The sequence below is a fragment of the Talaromyces rugulosus genome, chromosome IV, assembly GCF_013368755.1.
Source record: "Talaromyces rugulosus chromosome IV, complete sequence".
Taxonomy (NCBI): domain Eukaryota; kingdom Fungi; phylum Ascomycota; class Eurotiomycetes; order Eurotiales; family Trichocomaceae; genus Talaromyces; species Talaromyces rugulosus.
Window position 1 is genome coordinate 3,806,449 of NC_049564.1, and position 20,489 is coordinate 3,826,937.

The 20,489-nt window shown below is 47.2% G+C and overlaps 1 protein-coding gene across 1 annotated transcript; it reads left to right on the forward strand.

The window, feature by feature from the left end:
* Positions 1–1,418: 1,418 nt before the first annotated feature.
* Positions 1,419–19,649, forward strand: TRUGW13939_08034 (uncharacterized protein; the record flags this gene model as incomplete). The annotated part of the gene is made up of 5 exons (XM_035491170.1): positions 1,419–8,450; positions 8,583–12,713; positions 12,765–16,115; positions 16,167–19,424; positions 19,479–19,649. The coding sequence occupies 5 exons, from the start codon at positions 1,419–1,421 to the stop codon at positions 19,647–19,649; spliced, it is 17,943 nt and encodes a 5,980-aa protein (XP_035347063.1).
* Between the last annotated feature and the right edge of the window lie 840 nt (positions 19,650–20,489).

Below are 20,489 nucleotides of genomic sequence, written 5' to 3' on the forward strand. Positions count from 1 at the left end.
CGCCTGAGTAAATATATTTGAAGATGGGGATTGATGTGCGCATTACTCTTTTTACTGCGCGCATCACCCCCCTTTCCTAAACTATCATAGTGTTGAAATCAAATTTCCTAGTAAATTCTTAGTGGTTTTAATCATCTAATCCCTAGAAGCCGTAGTATATGGCCTCTAAATCCTAAGATAAAGGCTAATTTAGCTTCAAATAGGAAGCGTAGATTTTTAGTAGCCAGCTGGCCCTTTAGAATTACTACTCTTAAAATTTTACTTTACAATAGTTTTATAATCAGCATACAGAAATTTATATACATAAAAAGATTCTCAATTAGCTTCCTATGCTAATCCTAATACTGTTATATTAATTTACTTAACACTAAGAGATCAGTAGTATAGCGTTAAATAAAAATATTAATCTAGCTTCGTCATTTTATATTACCAAGACTAAGTAACAATTTCTTATTATTGCTAAGGGTAAAGATCTAAAAGATAGGCAGTAGGCTTAAATTAAGTTAATTAATATTATATTTTTTACTTTACATGTGTATTTTTATAGAAAATCTTGATAAATAGCAGTCAGGCATAGACCCTAAACTGGGATTGGGTAATCAAAACCACTAAGAATTTACTAGGAAATTTGATTTCGAAGCTACGACGGTTTGGGAAGGGGGTGGTACGCCCCTTTGATGATATAGCGGGGATGGTTTTAACGATAACATACATCTCGGGAACTTGGTTCACGCGAGTGCTCACAATTCGAGTTGCTCCGCGTGCCTGAATGATTGAATGACCTTGCAGTACTTGCTGTAGGTGTCTGAAGAATCTTAGTTGCGATGCGGAGCCTTGTAGAATGCTGCCCCATCTCTGCGGTTGCCGGTACATACCTTCTCTGCATAACGCCAGCACCTTCTTCCATCCAGCAACACCGACGCTGTCCAAACAGATCTCTTCTATTAGCAATGTCAACGCCTCAACTGCAAAGTCATGATCCGCAATGTCGCGGTCGTCTGCAGTGTCGTGGTCTGTCGTGTCGTGGTCTGCAATGTCGCGATCTGCAATGTCAACGGTCTGCAATGTCAACGGTCTGCAATGTCACGATCCGCGATGTAGCGCCGTAAGTGCGGCGCCAGAGCTGTCAGGGACGGAAATGACAGCCAGGTATGGGTTCTAGGTTGTCAGGACTCTCCGGGTCAGCAACGCACGTAGATAGGGCCCACCGTCGAGGATTTCAGGTATCAGGTACCAGTCGTTGCATCAGGAAAGGAACTGCTTGCTGTGGCTTGTCGAGAGAGCTTATCGAGATCAAGAGAAAACCGACCAAATCGCGTTGCCAACACGAGAAAATCTGACCTAGTAGTACTGCTGAATTGCGATTTAGAACGAACCTTCAGCTTTTGAATCTTCAGCTTTTGACCAGCACTATCACAATGGCGCCTGCCGTTATTCAGCAGGGAAATTATCACGACCACTCCTCTGGCACAGAGATCGCAAATTGCAAACACCAAATTTCGCCACAGCATGTCGACATGCGTCAACAAAGGCAGGAACAGCAAAACCCTGACTTTATCGTTTCTAGTTACTCAATGGATCGAAAGGAGACCGAGGCGCTGATATCCTCCTCTTGCAACGGCGCGCTGAACACTGAGACGATGGAACTAGTCATAGCCGCGGCAATTGATGCCTTCAAACTTGTGTTCACTGACCTGGAGTTGCTGGCAATCCTGTATGAAGTAGATACCGATGTAGTTTCGGGAGGCGCTTCCCGGAAAATCCGCCCACTCGCGCTCAATAGAGCCATCACGGCCGGAAATAGTTATGCGAACGAAGAAAAACTTGGAGAGAAAGAATCGGAATTAGAAGAGAAAGAGGAGGCAGTGAGAGAAAAGGAGGAAGAATTGAAGGAGACGATCACGGTGGTCAAGGATGCATACCGCCGCGATCCTGCAGAAGAATGGAAGAGCTCTCAGTATCCTACTGAGGGTATAGAAATCCTCTTCAGGGCTTTCAGTAATGATGTTAAAGAGCTCGGCGGGACGAGTCTTCTGAAGAATAACTACAAAGCTCCTATGGCCAAGCTCGATATCGCTACTATATTGGAGCAAGGTTTACTCTGCATCAAGATCAAATATCTAGCGGCCAACACAACTATGCAAGAGTGCATCGGCCGTTGGATAACCGCCTTTGAACAGTCGCTCCGGTCGGTGATTCATCTCACGCAAACACTAGAGCAGGAAATCCCGCATCCAACTCTCCAAGACTACCCACTACTCCAACTACAGACGGACGCTGAGCTCGAGGAGGTGATGGAGAGTTGCCGCTCGCAACTTAGGGGGCGGCAGCTGGTCGAGATTGAGGATATTTTCCCCTGCACACCGATGCAAGAAGGTATGCTCGTTTCGAATCTGAGGGCCGCCCACTTGTACCAGGTGCGAGGTACAAAGGAAATCAAACCCAAATACCGGATCGGTTCGATCGACATCTCCACACTGCAGGAAGGGTGGCACGAGGTAGTCCAGCGCCATCAGATCTTGCGCACGGTTTTCGTGCAGGCTAAAGTTGGGAAAAGAAGCTTCCTTCAAGTTGTTCTCAAAAGCCCAATGTCAATGATGAAGTCTGTTTCTGTCGTTGACTATGAGAATGAATCGCAAATGCTGGATGATGATCACATCCAGCTTCCCGGCCTTGATATGCCACAACAACACTTCAAAATATGCCGAGTCGCCGATGGGGGTCGTCTCTTCTGTCGCGTATACATGCACCATGCTATCATTGATGGATTCTCCATGTCGCTCCTCTTTCGGGATCTCACGCAAGCAATCGACGGTACTCTTGCCTATGAGGCTGAGCCTCAACAATACAAGGCATTTGTGAGCTACCTCGGCGAACAAGATCGTCACGCCAGCTTGTCTTTTTGGAATAATTTCCTTTCTGGAGCATCAGCATGCAAACTTTCGTCTTTCTCTGGTGGTTATCCAGGTGCGACGAATGTGCTCCGGCGACACGTAACTTGGACTGCTACCCAGACTTCCACGATACGAAAGGTTTGCAAGCACATCGGCATCTCGCCTGCGAGCTTTTTCCGCTCAATCTGGGCGTTGGTACTACGATGCTACGCAGGATCTGATGACGTTTGTTTTGGTACAATAAGTTCTGGTCGCCTAATCCCTGTGACAGGTAACACTAGCGTAGTTGGACCCATGATCGCAAATGTGACTTGCCGAGCTCAAATGACAGCGTCAATGAGCATCACAACACTTTTGAAGACGATGATGAAGGACTATGGGAGAAGTTTACCTTTCCAGCATTGCTCCCTCGCCGAAATTACGCATAGTCAAGGCTTGGGTGGCTCACCTCTTTTCAATACCGTGGTCAACTTCCTGGCAGGTCATCCAAAAGATGACCTGCTAGAAACTGCTCTGTGCACCCTTGAGTATGTCGAGTTTTACGATCCCTCAGACTACGATATAATATTGGAAATTGTGGATGAATCATCAATTATGTCCATGTCGTTCAACACCTGGAGATCATTCATCCAGGAGGATGAAGTAGAATGCATCATTGGCACTTTCAGCCAAGCTATTGCATCTGTCGTAGCAGACCCTGATCAAACCATTGGAGGATTGAGCCTCTTCAGTCCGGCAGACATATCAAAGGTGCAATCATGGTCCAAATATCAGCCTCCGCCAATCTATAGTACAATCCATGAGCAGGTTAGCCGTCAGGCTGCATTGAATCCCGCAAAGATGGCTGTTTGCTCAACGTCGCTAAATCTGACATACGGAGAACTTGACTCACTTTCAGACTGCCTAGCTCATATGCTAGTAGAATCGGGAGCGGGAAGAGGTAGCGTGGTGCCGTTTTGTATGGAAAAATCCGTGTGGGCAACTGTCGCAATGCTGGGTGTGCTTAAAGCCGGAGCGGCCTTTGTGCCCCTAGAACAAGCACATCCGATAGCTCGTCTAGAATGGTTCATTGACGAGATAGGGGCAGACATCATTATTTGCTCGAGCGACACGCTTCAGAAAGTTCAAGGTCTCTACAAAAACAGATCAAGTGCTCAAAATAGACTGAAGGTGGTGCTGGTGGAAGATGCGACCAGTCGAACACCATCCCCAGCATCATTACTCCCTTCGGTCGATCCCCATGATACGGCATACATTATCTTCACTTCAGGATCGACGGGCAATCCCAAAGGAGTCGTAGTCTCACATAAAGCTGCATGCGGCAGTATGGCGCAATGTGCAGAAGCATTCCAAATGGACTCTAAATCAAGGGTACTCCAATTCTCAGCATACACTTGGGACGCAATAGTATGCGAGATATTTTCCACTCTAGACTGTGGTGGAATAGTATTTGTACCTAATGAGGTAGAACGAATGGATGGGCTCGTCGAATTTATCGAGAAAATGAAGCTGAATTGGCTGTTTCTTACTCCGATAGTGCTGCGACTCATCCCGCCCGAAAAAGTAACCCAAAAGCTGACTATTATCACCATTGGAGAACTACTTGGCCAAGATCTTATCGAGATGTGGCATGAAAAAGCACTGTTGATCAATGCTTATGGGCCAACGGAGATTTGCGTCGCATGTACAGCTGGAGTTGTCAAGAAAGGAGCATCCGGCCGTTCCATTGGCAAGCCCTTTGGAAGTAGGGCATGGGTGGTTCTACCAGAGGATCATAACCGCCTTTCGCCGCTCGGAAGTATTGGTGAACTCTTAATCGAAGGACCAAACCTCGCACAGGGATACTTCAAAGACGAGCAGAAAACGGCAGCATCGTTCCACAGCAACCCTCCTCGATGGGCTGCTCAGTTTGACCTAGAAACGAGCTGTAGATTTTTTCAAACCGGCGACTTGGTTCGACAAAATATCGAGGATGGCTCTTTAATGTTTGTTGCTCGAAAGGATACCCAAATCAAAATTAATGGGCAGCGTGTTGAGCTCGGAGAGGTAGAGCACCACCTTCTAAATTCGGAGAGTACCAGTATCAGGGATGCAATGGCTATGGTTCCTAAGGATGGACCATGGAAGGGCAAGCTAGTGGCAGTACTCTCTCTACCGCACTATGGTACCTCAACGAAGACAAATACAATCCCTTTGGTTTCACCGTCGCTCCATAACGAGGTAGCCAAGGAGATTGTCCGATCCCGACGAAGGCTTGAAGACAGCCTCCCAGCATATATGGTTCCGACTTTCTGGATTCCATTGACAGAGCTTCCAGTACTTTATTCTGGGAAAATTGATCGCTCACAGGTTTCTCGTTGGCTTAGTGAACCCGATGAAAAGAATAAGGAGCAAATACAAGCATGGGTGGACAGCATTCATACATTAGACGAGCATCAGAAACACCCTACAACGCCGGCCCAAGAGAAGCTGCAACGAATTTGGGCCAACGTACTACATCTTCCAGCAGGCAAAGTCGGCGTTGACAGATCCTTCCTTAGCCTTGGAGGTGATTCAATTTTGGCTATAACAGTCGCTACACAGAGCCGCGCTGCTGGTATTCCTGTGATAGTTCAGGATCTGCTTCGCCGAAAGACCCTCGAAGAATTGGCGCCAGCAGCTGAAATAGAAGCACCAGGACTGCAGGAGCCGAATTCAGAGCAAAGTTCCAAGCTTTCATCCGCACAAGCATTTTACCTTGCTGCTGGTCAGGACCAGCTTATCCATCCAGGCCTTCTTATCAGCTTACGGCAATCTGTGGAGTCTGACGAAGTCTTAGCAGCCGTCAAGATTCTAGTTGATCGTCATCCAACGCTGCGAGCTCGCTTTGAGCAGAATGGAGATGAGGATTGCAAGTGGACGCAAAGACTAGTTCATGATGTACAAGATTCGTGGATCTCCCACTCCCATCAGCTTGACAGCGCGGAAGAGATTGAAATGGTCTATGCTAGCAGCCAGAGTGATGTGGCAATCCAACCTGGCCCAGTCTTCTCTGTTAATCTAATCCATATACAGCGCAAAGTGCCCTGTGATTATATACTCTTTACAGCAAACGCTCTGGTCGCTGACATTGAGTCTTGGCGTATCATATTCGAGGACCTTGAGAATATCTTACAAACAGGCGCTCCTCTGCAATCGACATCTATGCCATTCCTGGACTGGATTGACCGGCAGCCAATTACCGCAGAGGCTGCACTGTCTACCGAAGTAAATCCTGATGACTGGGGCTTGAAAGCTGGCTACTACAATGACTTAGCCGTCGCTGACTTCTCAATGAGCCAAGATGAGACCGAGCTGCTGCTGACCTCGTGTAATCGCGCGCTACGGACTGCACCAACGGATCTAATCATTGCTGCCGTGCTAGATGCTTTCGAACATGTGTTCACTGACCGGAAGTTGCCAACAGTCTTTAGTGAACAAGATGCACGACAACCTTTACAAGGTAACATGAACATTGCCAGGACAGTAGGTCTGTTCACGAAGATATTTCCTATTTCGCTACAGCCAGAGGACACGGCGGAGCAGCAGCACGAATTGGGCAACTCGAGTATAAGGGAAACAATCATCAAGGTCAAGGATTGTCTCATGGCGGCTAAACGTACACATTGGAGTGGTAAAGCGATATCTGCCAGCCATGAGCCAATGGAGATCCTTTTCAGGGCATTTAGCACGTTTCAAAACCTTGGAGGGGAAGGAACTATGCTTCAAGCCAGAATCTTAGCAGAGCAACGCCATGTAGCGTCATTGGCAGTATTCGAATTTTCTCCCTCCTTAAAGCAAGATTCACTGGTCATCAAACTCAGCTACCCCTCCTGCATTCTTCTGCATGAGAAAATCAGCGAATGGATGGAGCATTCCAAATACTCACTCCAGGCACTGATTCGTCTTACTAAATCCCTCGAATCCCAACCCACGCTTCAAGACTATCCACTACTTGAACTAACTTCATATAGCAACCTTGATAAAGTGGCAAAGAGTTGTCAGATGCAACTTGGTTTGCATAACCTAGCAGAGATTGAGGATATCTACCCCTGTTCGCCGATGCAAGAAGGCATCATTCTTGCGCAAGCAAAGACTTCATTATCAATTTATGATCAGCGGCTAACATGGAAGATCCAAAACTCTGATGTGGATTTGTGCAAACTTCAAAATGCGTGGCAGACTTTAGTCGATCGTCATACGATGTTAAGAACTGTCTTCATCGAATATCCACTACAGGAACACCACGCCGTCCAAGTGGTTTTCCGTCAATTTACCGCTAAAATATCGCGGATTGAGTGCAAGGATATCGAAGAATTTCGAATTACCCAAGCAAATAGACCAGAATCACAAAGCAAAGTACTTCACGACCTTGTGATCTGCGAGACTCAAGACGGCAATTTCTACTGCGCGTTGAGCTTTAATCATATTTTGGGTGATGCTAGCTCAGTCCATCTTATAGTACGAGAGCTTCAACTTGCATATGAGGGTCATCTCGAATGGGCTACTCCATCTCCATATGCTGAATTTGTTTCATACCTGACACGTCAAAACTCGAGAGCAGTATATCAATACTGGGAGACTGCTCTGGCTGGTGTGGAAGCGTGTGCCTTTCAGAAGCTTACTGATATCGATCATGACATCTTACAACTAGAAAGCTCCTCTATATCAGAACAAGTTTTGCAAATGACTCCTCACCAAATCCGCCGGCTTCGTCGGTTAGGCACCGAATTTGGCATCACAACCGCGATGCTATCCAACACAATTTGGGCCATAATATTACGTACCTTCCTAGGCCGTGAAGATGTATGTTTCGGATACCTAGCATCGGGTCGAGATATTGATCTAGCTGGAGTCGAAACAATGGTGGGTCCCTTAGTAACTTTACTTGTTTGCCATGTCAATATTCACTCAACAACGCGTCTTCTTGACTTGGCTCGAGCGATTCAAGACAATTACTTGCAAAGCCTACCAGCGCAGCATTATTCACTAGCCGAAGTTTACCATTTACTAGGCTTACAGGGCGAGCATCTTTTCAACACGGTAGTCAATGTAGTACCAACACGTGTATCTATAGAGCCAGGAAAGCAACTATCCAACGAAAGTTTAGTCATGGTACCAGTTGAAATCGTCAATCCTTCCGAGTTTGATATTGCTCTCGATGTCATATACACGGATTCAGAAGCGAAGATGGTGCTTAGCTACCGACAGGAATACCTTTCTGAAAGCCTCGCATCAAGTATAATAGCCACAATATCGCGAATTATGGACGCACTTCTGGAAAGCCCTGAGCTAGAGGTCGGTCAACTCAAGCTCTGTGACGAGTTACAACAGCAATCGATGTCAACTTGGGAGCCTTCAGACGACATTGAGTCCCAAATCTGTCTGCACGAGACTATCGAGGAACGAACGAAAGAGACCCCAGATGTTGAAGCAGTATGCGCCCACGATGGGAACTTCTCTTACCATGAGGTATCTAGTCTATCGAATCAGCTTGCTCATAGTCTTGTCGCTCTTGGAGTTGGTCCAAATATCTGTGTAAGTGATAACTGTGCCTCAGTCGTCCTTAGCCTCTCTTTTTGCACGCCATGAATGCACTCCACTCAGTTACCCCATGTACATGCTTGAAATATATTCAACCTAGAAAGCCACTGACTCCATAATCATCAGGTGCCGTTCTGCTTTGAAAAATCAAAATGGGCTGTTATTGCAATAATCGGAATTCTCAAGGCGGGGGGCTGCTGTGTTCCTTTAGATCCTTCATATCCAGAGGCCCGATTGAAGTACATGGTCGATCTCACAGATGCTTTTATTATACTGGCATCAGAGGAACACGCCGGCTTAGTGAAGCATCTCGCTTCAAACTCATTAGTGGTATCTCCATCCTTCTTCACCTTTCCCAAAAACACAGATACACCGCCTGTCACAGGTGTACGAGCAAGCGACCCATGCTATATCATTTTCTCCTCTGGGACCACTGGAGAACCTAAAGGCAGTGTGCTTGAACACCAGTCAATACAGGCGTCGTCACGGATTCTCGACAACAAACTCAATTTTGGGCGACATTCAAGAGTTCTGCAATTCTCATCTTATGTCTTTGACGTAAGTATCGAAGAAGTCGTCTGTACGTTAATGTTTGGTGGCTGTGTTTGCATTCTTTCCGAAGATGACCGGCTCAACAACCTAGCCTTGGCAATGGAGCGTATGCAGATCAATTGGATTGATTTTACTCCTACCTTGTTACGGACTTTGACGCCAGCTGAGGTACCTCATCTCAAGACCCTCTGTCTAGGAGGCGAGCTTCTAGGCGATGACTTGATTAGACTTTGGTCTAATTCGGTTGACATGTTCAACATCTTTGGTCCGAGCGAATGCTCTATCACTCTTACATCTTCAAAGAAACTAGAGCCAGGAGACAGCGGGACAAATATTGGTCGAGGTTACAAATGCAGATTTTGGATTGTGGACCCTAAGAGCCACCATGTGATGTCCCCTATTGGCGCTATAGGCGAAATGTTGGTCGAAGGAGGCCAAGTCGGGAGAGAATACTACAAAAATCCTTCACAGACCGCGGCGGCATTCATCAAAAATCCAGAATGGTCCTTGAAGTCCCCCAACAGCTCGGATCGGAGAATGTATAAGACCGGAGACTTGGCTCGCTTTGATCAATGGGGTAACCTGGTATATCTAGGCCGTAAAGATCAGCAAGTTAAGATTCGAGGTCAAAGGGTGGAACTAGGTGAGATTGAATTCCATTTGGCAAGGCATGCCGCAATAAACTCCGCAGTTGCTGTTGTCCCATCTAGGGGATGGAGTAAAGGAAGTTTAGTGGCAATCGTGGTCTTGGATATCTTAAAGGACGTTGGGACAGACAAAGAACCCTTAATGATCTATAAGGAGGCATTGCTACATGGATCCAATGAGTTGGCAGAAATATCTGCATCTCTCCAAGTTGCCTTACCGAGGCATATGGTTCCATCGACCATCATACCGGTCTACTCGCTCCCATTGCTACTTAGCGGTAAAGTCAACAGGCGAGCCATAAAGCAGTGGGTTGAAGGGATGGATAAAGAGACAAGTGAGTTGTTAAGAGGTGGGGCTGAAATTGCTGATGCGCCTTCCACGGAGCTTGAAGAGCAGCTTCAGGCAATCTGGAGTCAAGCTCTCGACCTTCCCTCGCGCCTCATAGGGGTCAATATGTCTTTCCTCAGTCTCGGGGGTGACTCGATTTCGGCTGTTAAAGTCGCATCGCTGAGTCGCGCGAGTGGCATTGCTGTAACAGTCCAGGATCTTTTACGGCGAAAGACGATCGCCGAATTGGCATTCTCAACTGGAGCAGAGGGGGGGAAATCAGCACAGCAGGAAGAGACCTTAGAGCGAGCGTCCAAGCTTTCACCTATACAAGCCCTACAACTCGTCGAAAAGCAGGATCAGTTCGCGCACAGCCTCCTATTGAGCATGACCCGGCATTTTGAGGTTGACGTTATTATGGCTGCTATTCAGCTTCTAGTCAACCGTCATTCGATGCTGCGTGCCCGCTTTTGGCGGGATAGTGATGGTGAATGGAAGCAGAGGTTGGTCGCAGACGGATTGAAGTCATGGACCTGGCGCACTCACCAACTCGAGACGTTCGAGGAAATCCAAAATGTCTGGGCCAGTAATCAAATCAGCGCCGGGGTTGAGGACAGTACAGTGTTCTTTTCTGATTTATTTCAAACCAAAAATGGAGCAGACTATATCCTGCTTATGGCCAATAGACTGGTCGTTGATTTAGAGTCCTGGCGCATCATCTTTGAGGATCTTGAGGAAATCTTGCGGACCGGTGGTGCTCTACAGCAACCGCTTTCTCTATCATACCAATCCTGGCTTAATCGGAAATCGTCCAAATCGGAGACTGCACCATCTCTGGACGAGATCTCTAGATTCTGGGGCTTGGAAGCCTTCGATGGCGGCGAATTCCAAGCCAGCTTCTCGATGAACGAAGGGGAAACCCAGTCTTTGATGACTTCCTGCAACAGTGCATTTAGTACTATGCCGATTGAATTGATAATGGCTGCTGTGCTAGATGCGTTCGAGCGTGTGTTCAATAACCGGGACCTGCCAAATATTTTTATTGAAGGGTCCGGGCGAGAGAATAGTGATCTTGATGTAGACAGGACAGTGGGCCTATTCAAGAATAGCTACTCAATCGCGATTCAACGAGCAAAGACAACCATCGGACAGTATGACTCAAGCAGGACAAGATTAGTTGAGATGATCAAGATTGTTAAAGATGCGTGCCGCAGCCACGGTAATAAGGCAGCTTCAAGCAACGAGCCGATGGAAATTATTTTCCGGGCATTTAACGATCTCCAAAGGCTTGCAGGAGACATACTCCACGTCGTTCCTGTACCACATCAGCGACTGACAACATCGGATACAGTGCGGCGGACTGCTCTGTTCGAGGTTTCCACTGCTTGGGAGCAAGGAATTTTAGCCGTCAGAATCAACTATCCGGCTAGAACTCTTCAACATGAACAGATAACCAGGTGGATAAAGGAATGCCAAGATTCGATCCGATTTGTGATTCATTTGACAACGACAATGGAACCAGAGGCAACACTGCACGATTACCCCTTACTTCAACTACCGTCATATTCTGCGTTAGATGAGGTCATAAGTAATTGCCATTCGCAGTTAGGTGTTTACAAGTTCGCGGAGATTGAAGATATTTACCCTTGCTCGCCAATGCAGGAAGGAATGCTTTTAGCACAATCGAAGTCGACCAATCTCTACAACAGTCACATACTATGGAAGGTCAAGAACCCATCAGGCAAGGTAAACACCTACAACATACAGCGAGCATGGCAGGCGATTGTCCAACGACATCAGATCTTACGAACGCTGTTTATCGAGGCTACCGGCGCCGCCGGGACATTCCTTCAAGTGGTCCTATCCGAACAAAATTCGTGTATACAATGCTTGGAAGTAGATGGTCTTGACGATATACCTCTTACCACAGGAGCGGAGGAGAACAATAATCAAAACACTAATAGTGACTCCCAATTCGCGCTCTTTCAGACTGCTACTGGAGACATTTACATCAGGCTCGCCGTCAATCATGCCATTTACGATGCGGATTCGTTCGTTATTCTCGTCAGAGATTTTATACTCGAGCTTAATGACAGTCCGCTCTCTAAAGATGTGCCGCTATACCGGGATTTTATCGCGCATCTAATCGATCAACAGCCAAAAAGTGTCGCAAGTCACTGGCAAGACCAATTGACAGGAGCCTCGGCCTGTAGATTTCCTGTCTTGCGGTCTGCCGATTTCACAAACTCTACTTACGACCGGAAGCAGGTCATCCTGCCAGCAGAACAAGTGCTCTCCATTCGGAAGTTCTGCAGAGAAGCAAATGTTACCCTATCAACATTTTTCCGCGCCCTATGGGTGACCATTTTGAAGGGGTTTACAGGATCCGACGATACTTGCTTTGGTACCGTGGCATCTGGCCGCGACATTCCGGTACCTGAGGCGCAGAATATCATGGGACCTATGATCACCTTAATAGTATGCAGAACCCAGTTGGACGCATCAATGAGCTTCCTAGCGGTTCTAGAAAGTATGCAAAATAGCTACTTGAGTAATTTGCCATTCCAGCATGTGTCTTTAGCCAAGATCTACCACAGCTTGGGTCTTCGCAGTGGTGAGCAGCTATTCAACACCATTGTGAACTTTCTGGGTCGCGTGTCACAGATTACACCCAATTATGACGAGTCTTGGGCCGTCTTAGAAGAGGTCTCTGGAGGTGGCACTATTGAGGTAAGCTGTATTGCTCATAATCTGCTATTTCACAATTCTAACACCATACAGTATGACATAACATTCACTATCGAGGAACTTCCCACGACGATAGCAGTGTCACTTGATTATTGGAGCTCTTGCCTTTCTGGGGAACAAGCGGAGTCGGTCATGGGTACAATCTGCCAGGCTATTACGTCTATCCTTAAGGATCCCCAACAGAGGATTGGCGATATTAGTTTGTTCAGTCCAGCAGACGCATCAAGGGTGAAAGATTGGTACAAGCCCGAGATAAACTATCCAGTCACTGACACAATCCATGGGCGGATCGAGCGCCAAGCCATTTTACAACCTACAAAGTTAGCTGTATGCACAACTGGGCTAAGTTTTACCTATGAGGAGCTGAACGACTTGGCAAATCGGTTAGCTTTTAAATTGATGCAGCTTGGAGTCGGCCGAGGCAGCATTGTACCTTTCTGCATGGAAAAGTCCGTCTGGCCCACTGTAGCCATGTTGGGAGTACTCAAAACTGGCGCAGCTTTCGTGCCTTTGGATCCATCACATCCACTAAGCCGTCTAGGCTTCTTAGTCAACGAAACGGAAGCAACAGTGCTCCTGTGCTCACACAATACTTACGAAAAAGCACAAAGCATAGATCGGCATGGATTGAATGTCATGGTTGTTGAGGATATAGCCAATACGACAACCCCTTCCGTGTCTTCGCTACCACAGATCAACCCTTCAGAGACGGCATATATTATTTTTACCTCTGGGTCAACAGGCATACCGAAAGGAGTAGTTGTGTCCCATCAAGCAGCATGTGGAAGCTTAGTTGAATGCGCAAAGGCGTTCCAACTTGACAATAATTCGAAATCTCTACAGTTTTCGGCATATACATGGGACGCGATGATATGCGAGATATATGCAACCCTTGATTGTGGCGGGACTATTTTTGTGCCAGACGAGACGGAACGTTTGGATGGCCTTGTCGATTACATCAAGGCGACGAGCTTAAATTGGCTATTTTTAACCCCTACCGTTTTGCGGCTGATTCCACCTCAGCGGCTGGAGGACCAGAAGCTGACCATCATCACTATTGGGGAATTACTCGGACAAGACCTTATTGAACGCTGGCATAATAAGGCTGTCCTCATCAATGCTTATGGGCCGACAGAGACCTGTGTCGCATGTACAGCGGGTGTTATACAAAGCGTCGACAAGACATTGAGCAATTATATAGGCAAACCGTTCGGCTCTAGAGCATGGGTAACTGCTCCTGGATATCACGATATCCTGTCACCAATTGGTGGTGTGGGCGAACTCATAATTGAAGGTCCAAATCTAGCGGACGGATATTATAGAGATGTCTCAAAGACCGCGGAGCTATTTATTGACAGACCGCAGTGGGCCAGCGAGACTAGCCATCAATTCTATAAGACTGGCGATCTTGTCAGACAGAACCTAGATGGATCGCTGATCTTCATGGGCCGCAAAGACACACAGATCAAAATTAATGGACAGCGGGTGGAGTTGGAGGAGGTAGAGCATCACCTCTCGGGTATGGAAGGCATCGAACATGCGGTAGCTTTGGCCCCTAGAGAGGGTTTACTAAAAGGCAAGCTGGTGACAGTGTTCTCCGCATCGCAGCACAATAGCACAACGACGGAGGATTCAGCTCAGGCGTTGGCACAGATACCTTTGGTAGCACCATCGGTACACAGCAATTTAGTCCATGAAGTTTTGCAGTTCCGAAAGCAACTTGAGGAGAAGCTTCCTATTTACATGGTTCCTACAGTTTGGATTCCTTTGACTCACCTGCCATCGCTATCCTCGGGAAAGAAAGACCGCTCCCAGATCTACCAATGGCTCACTCAGGCAGATGCACCAGCCTGGGCGATCAACGACGACGCGCTAGGTCAGCTACAGCCAGCAACACCCGCCGAATTCAAATTACAACAAATCTGGGCCGATGTGCTCAATCTCCCCGTGGCCAAGGTTGGTACCGATAGGTCTTTCCTCGGTCTTGGTGGCGACTCGATCTCAGCCATGGAGGTTGCGTGGCAGAGCCGTGCGGATGGTCATGCTGTCACTGTAACTGTCCAGGATCTCCTGCGGCGAAAGACAATCGTGGAACTAGCATCAATGGCTGGAGCTGAAGCAACACCACGAGCAATATCAGCCGAGGAACCGGCCCTGAAGCAAGCATCTGGACTCTCACCCGCGGAAGCGGAAGCGCTGCAGGTCTTCCCACTTCTTAAGCTACCATCGCTTACGGCGCGGGATGAGGTCTTAAATAGCTGCTGTTCACAGGTCGGCATACAGCCGGCGGATATCGAGGATATTTACCCTTGTTCGCCGATGCAGGAAGGGATACTCATAGCGCAAGCAAGATCTTCAAAAGTCTATGATCAACGACTAACATGGAAGATCTCAAGTCCGATCGCGGACACTCGCCATACTGCTTTTAAGCTCCAGAATGCGTGGCAAGATCTTGTCAACCGTCATGCAATTCTCAGGACGGCCTTTATCGAGTACCCGTTGCAAGGACACCACTTCGTTCAGGTCGTCCTACATCAATTCTCAGCCAAGGTATCGCAGATCGAAATTGAAGAATATCGCTCCTTCGACAGCAGCGCAAGCCCTCTGTTGGCTTTGCACAAAGTCCCTCACCACCTCACAATAAGCAAGACTCAAAACGAGGTGTACTGTACGCTAGACTTCAACCATGCCCTGAGTGACGCTACTTCAGTTCAGATTATGATACATGAGCTTTGCCTTGCATACGATGGTCAACTAGAGCCAAGCGCTCCCTCATATGCAAGCTTTATCTCACACTTGGCAGGTCAAGACTCTAGGGAAGTACAGTTCTATTGGGAGAGGGCGCTTTCAGGTGTGGAAGCTTGTACGTTCCCAAAACAGGGACATAGCGATGAAAACAGCTTGTCCCGAGTGCAGGAGTCTCTCAAACTCAATGCCCACCAAGTCGGCCAGCTTTATCGACTATGTTCCGAGTCTGAAATCACAATTGCAGCGCTGTCCAGTACTATATGGGCAGTAGTCTTATCACTCTTTCTGGGCCGGGAAGACGTATGCTTTGGATACCTGGCATCGGGCCGTGACATAGATGTGGAAGGGATTCAACACATGCTAGGACCACTGGTCACGCTATTAGTCTACCACACTAATATCAGTCATTCCAGTACACAGCGTCTCTCAGACTTGGCTCGAATGATCCAGGGTGACTATTTACAAAGCTTGCCTTCGCAGCACTACTCGTTGGCTAAGGTTTATCACGCTCTCGGCATGCTGGGTGATCGTCTTTTTAACACAGTAGTCAATGTGTTATACTCAAGCACTTCCAGAAAGGAGTCTTCAACCCAGGCTTTGTCCATGGTTCCGATCGATGCAGTCACTCCTTCTGAGGTATTTACTAATTTATTTTTGCGCTTGCTCAAGCAGCTAATATTTCTATAGTTTGAAATTTCCCTTGACGTTGTATATTCCGACACGGAGGCTACAATATCCTTAAGTTACAGCTCAGATTACCTATCAAAGGGTCTTGCGTCAAGCGTGATGACAATTTTTGCACGAATCGTCGACTCACTGCTCGCCAATCCTACCATAGAGGTCGGTCAACTTGCGGTTTGCAACGAGTTGGAGCAGGAAGTGTTGTCAACCCCTTCAGACAATGTCGTGCAGATCTGTCTACACGAAATCATTAAGCGACAGACTTTGGAAAACCCGCTTGCTCAAGCAGTTTGCGCTCACGACGGTGACCTTTCCTACCAGAAATTATGGTCTTTAACAAACCAGCTCTCCCGCCATCTTATTGCTCTTGGGGTCAAACCGAATACTTACGTCCCATTCTGCTTTGAGAAGTCAAAGTGGTCAATTGTCGCGATACTCTCTATCCTGAAAGCCGGCGGATGTTGCGTGCCTTTGGATCCAACCTACCCGAAGTCTCGACTGGAGTACATGGTCAATCTTGTGGACTCGACCATTATGCTAACATCTGCTAAAAATGTCGATCTGGTACAACACATGGTTTCAAACCTGCTTGTTGTCGATCAGACATACTTTGTTGCCCACTCTGAAGACGAAGACGTATCGCCAGTTACATCTGTGAAACCAAACGATGCTGCCTACATTATTTTTACTTCTGGTACTACTGGGGAGCCTAAAGCGAGCGTGCTAGAGCACCAGTCAATCGAAGCATTCTCACAAGTTCTTGGAAACTCGCTGAATGTTAATGCGCAATCGAGAGTCCTACAATTCGCGTCTTTTGTTTTTGACTTAAGCATTGAGGAAATTCTTGGTACTCTAATACACGGCGGATGCGTCTGCGTTCCCTCTGATGGCGAACGACTAGACGATCTTCCATCTACGATGGAAAGATTACAGGTGAACTGGGCTAATTTGACGCCCACCGTACTTCGAACGCTGGCGCCAGCTAGCGTGCCACATCTTAAGACCGTCGTTAGTGCGGGCGAGCCATTAGGGGATGACCTTATCAAGACATGGGCTTCTATTCCTGGAATCGACATGTTCAATACTTATGGCCCAAGCGAGTGCACTGTGGCTGCAACTATTACCGGGAAAATCAGGCAAAATGATAGCGGAATGAACATTGGTAAAGGCCGCTCTTGTAGGATCTGGATTGCAAACCCCACGAATCACCATCTACTAAGTCCAGTGGGTGCAGTGGGTGAAATCCTAATTGAAGGACGCCAGGTTGGAAGAGGATACCTGAAGAGCCATGAGCAAACCGCTGCGGCCTTTATCACCGACCCTGCATGGTCCAAGACTCCTTCAGCGAATCGCAAGATATACAAATCTGGAGATCTCGCACGCTTCAATGAAGATGGAAGTCTTGTGTACCTTGGACGGAAAGACCAACAAATCAAAATCCGAGGGCAGAGAGTAGAGTTGACCGAAATCGAGTATCATTTAGCCGCACATCCTGGGGTCCATTCTGCAGCTGCGGTCGTCCCGCGTCAAGGGTGTATTATGGGGCATTTAGTGGCTATTGTCGTCTTAACCACACCTTCGAAGCTTCCAGATGCGGACGAAAGGGAGATAAGAATAGCCAGCGAGGCAGTCGGATCCAGTGCTCTGACGGACTTGTCGACATCTTTGGAGCAAACTCTGCCAAGGCACATGGTACCCTCACTCATCATACCCATCCTCTCGCTGCCTTTGCTCGTCAGTGGCAAAGTCAATCGCCGAGCTTTGAAACAGTGGCTTGAGGATATTGACCAAGAAATGAGCGAGCTTCTAATTGGCGGTTACAAGTCTGATCCCATTGATCTGCCTTCGAACAACGTTGAAAGCTGCATACGAGACGTCTTTAGTGAAGTATTGAATCTTCCCCTGTCCAGAATAGGTGTAAGCAACTCCTTCTTCAGCCTGGGGGGTGACTCTATTCTGGCAATGCAGATGTCTTCAAGGCTTCGGGAACAGAACATAAAGATATCCGTGCAAGATATATTTGAACAGAAGACGATCGCAAAGCTCGCTGCTTCCGCGGAACGAAATAGCATTAGTAGTGTGGCATCTCCAACACGCGGGACACATCTCAGATTAGACACTGAAATCCGGACCGCTTTCCTGAGCATTTTCGAAAAGCAATACAGCCCTTCGCCTATCGAGGACGCTTTTCCCTGTTCTAGCATGCAGGAAACTATACTCACGGCTCAAGTATTGGAGCCTCAAGCTTGGACTGCCATCGTGCACCTCGAAGTGGAACTTCAGCTCGGCATAGTGCCGGTAGATCTTGACATGCTGGAGGATGCCTGGCTTAGGGTCGTTAATCATCATGGGATTCTCCGAACTGTATTCGTGCCCTTACCTCACGATAATGAGTGGCGGTACGGCCAAGTCGTCCTCAAATCCACCAGACCGTCCGTTGTCAGGCGAGAAATAAGTGATACCGAGGCATCCACACTGGACCTCCGACCAACGACTTTACCTCCGCACCTTCCCGCACATCATTTGACAATCACACGAACACCCTCCGGTAAGACTTTTATCAGCTTGCAAATCAGTCATGCCCTCTACGATGCTACGGCACTATCGATATTACTCAGAGATGTGCGACTGGCGTATGAAGGGGCAACTCTGGCAAGTTCCGCTCCCTACCGTGGCTACTTCATGAATACCCAGTTTTTGGAAGAGAACTCCGCTGTGACGCACTGGAAAGCAGTCTTAGAAGGCTATCAATATAAAGCCATTAAGTTTTCCGAGCCAAGCAATTGTCCTGATACATCAAATATGCGCATGGTCGAAGCAGATGTTGCAGACATCTCCAAGATCCACAAATACTGCCGAGAACAATCGACGACGATATCAAACCTTTTCCAGACTGTCTGGGCAATCTGTCTAAGAGATTTTGCTAGAGATGATGACATCTGCTTTGGAAACATGATCTCAGGTCGCGAGCTAGCCGGATCCCAATTCGGCAGTGTAATCGGCCCATGTGTCAACATCCTACCCTGTCGAGTCCGTTTCAGCCCGACAACGACGGTTCACGACCTTCAAAAAGCTCTCGAGGGGGATCTCTTCGCCACTCTGTCTCATCAGCACTGTTCCCTAGAAAAGATCAGACAACATGCAGGGCTAGAGGATACGCTCTTGTTCGACACGTATCTTAACGTGCGTAGAGCTCGGCATCAAACCCAAGACTGTGTGTCTGCACTCTCTTTACAAAGTGTAGATAGCTACATGTTTGAGCAGGTAAGAATACGATGGCTCTCTCGGCGCTTCCAACAACTGACCCATTTACAATAGTACCAAATTGTGGTGTACGTGGATGAACTAGATGATGGGGTAAAGATATCGTTAAGTTACCGGTCACCGCTAATACCAGATGACCGCGCCAATGCGCTTCTTGAATCTATCCAGCATGTCATGGGTGCTGTTATTGACGGGCCTTTGACAAGACTAGCGATTGCCACTTGATTTTAGATACGGGATTTGCTTCAGCAGGATTTCAGACAAATCATTTTTACTTTAATCTAGGCTGCTGGATCTAGAATCTCTCTCTTGGCTGCTTCGATTCATTTACGTTTTATTTATATGACTGTATAGGATTTTGTATACTATACAGTGTGCACTGATCGGTCTAAATATTATATTTTTGATTATGGTAATGACTCCTGGACTCCATGGGGACAAAATTTGGGAATATTAGGAGCCTCTAATCATACTCTGGGACACATGGGAGTTCATACAGGAACATATTTCAGCAGGAAAAAGAGACTTCAAGAAAGCTCCGAGGTAGGTGCAAAAATCCGTAGTAGGCAACTTAAGGGATAATTGCTCATTACCGGGACATTCAACAACACTTCAAGAAGACGATCTTCCTAGAGGAAATATTCTCCCGACCGGTCCCAAATAAGATGTCTTGCTAATTGGCACATATATTTCGTGAATGGGAGAAATGCCAGTTGCCGAAGAGTGCCATTCTGCTTTGGCTAGGACCAAACTCCGATAATTAAAGAGGGGAAATTATGCGACACAATATTAACGAATTCATGAAAACTAAGAATAGAGAGGAAACACGAGAGAGAAAAAAGACGAAGATCTTGACTACCTACGTGTTGTTTTAGTCTTCATTCCTCCAGGTTAAGGGAAATGAGAAAAGCGCTATTGTAGTGATGGGCGGACGTAAACACTAACAGCCACGTATCCTCGCCACCAAAACATTGTATGAGTACAATCATACTAATGGGGCTTTTGGCACTTCTGAAGGATCAATTTATGGACCAGGGGATTACATATGTAGTTAGAGTCATTATA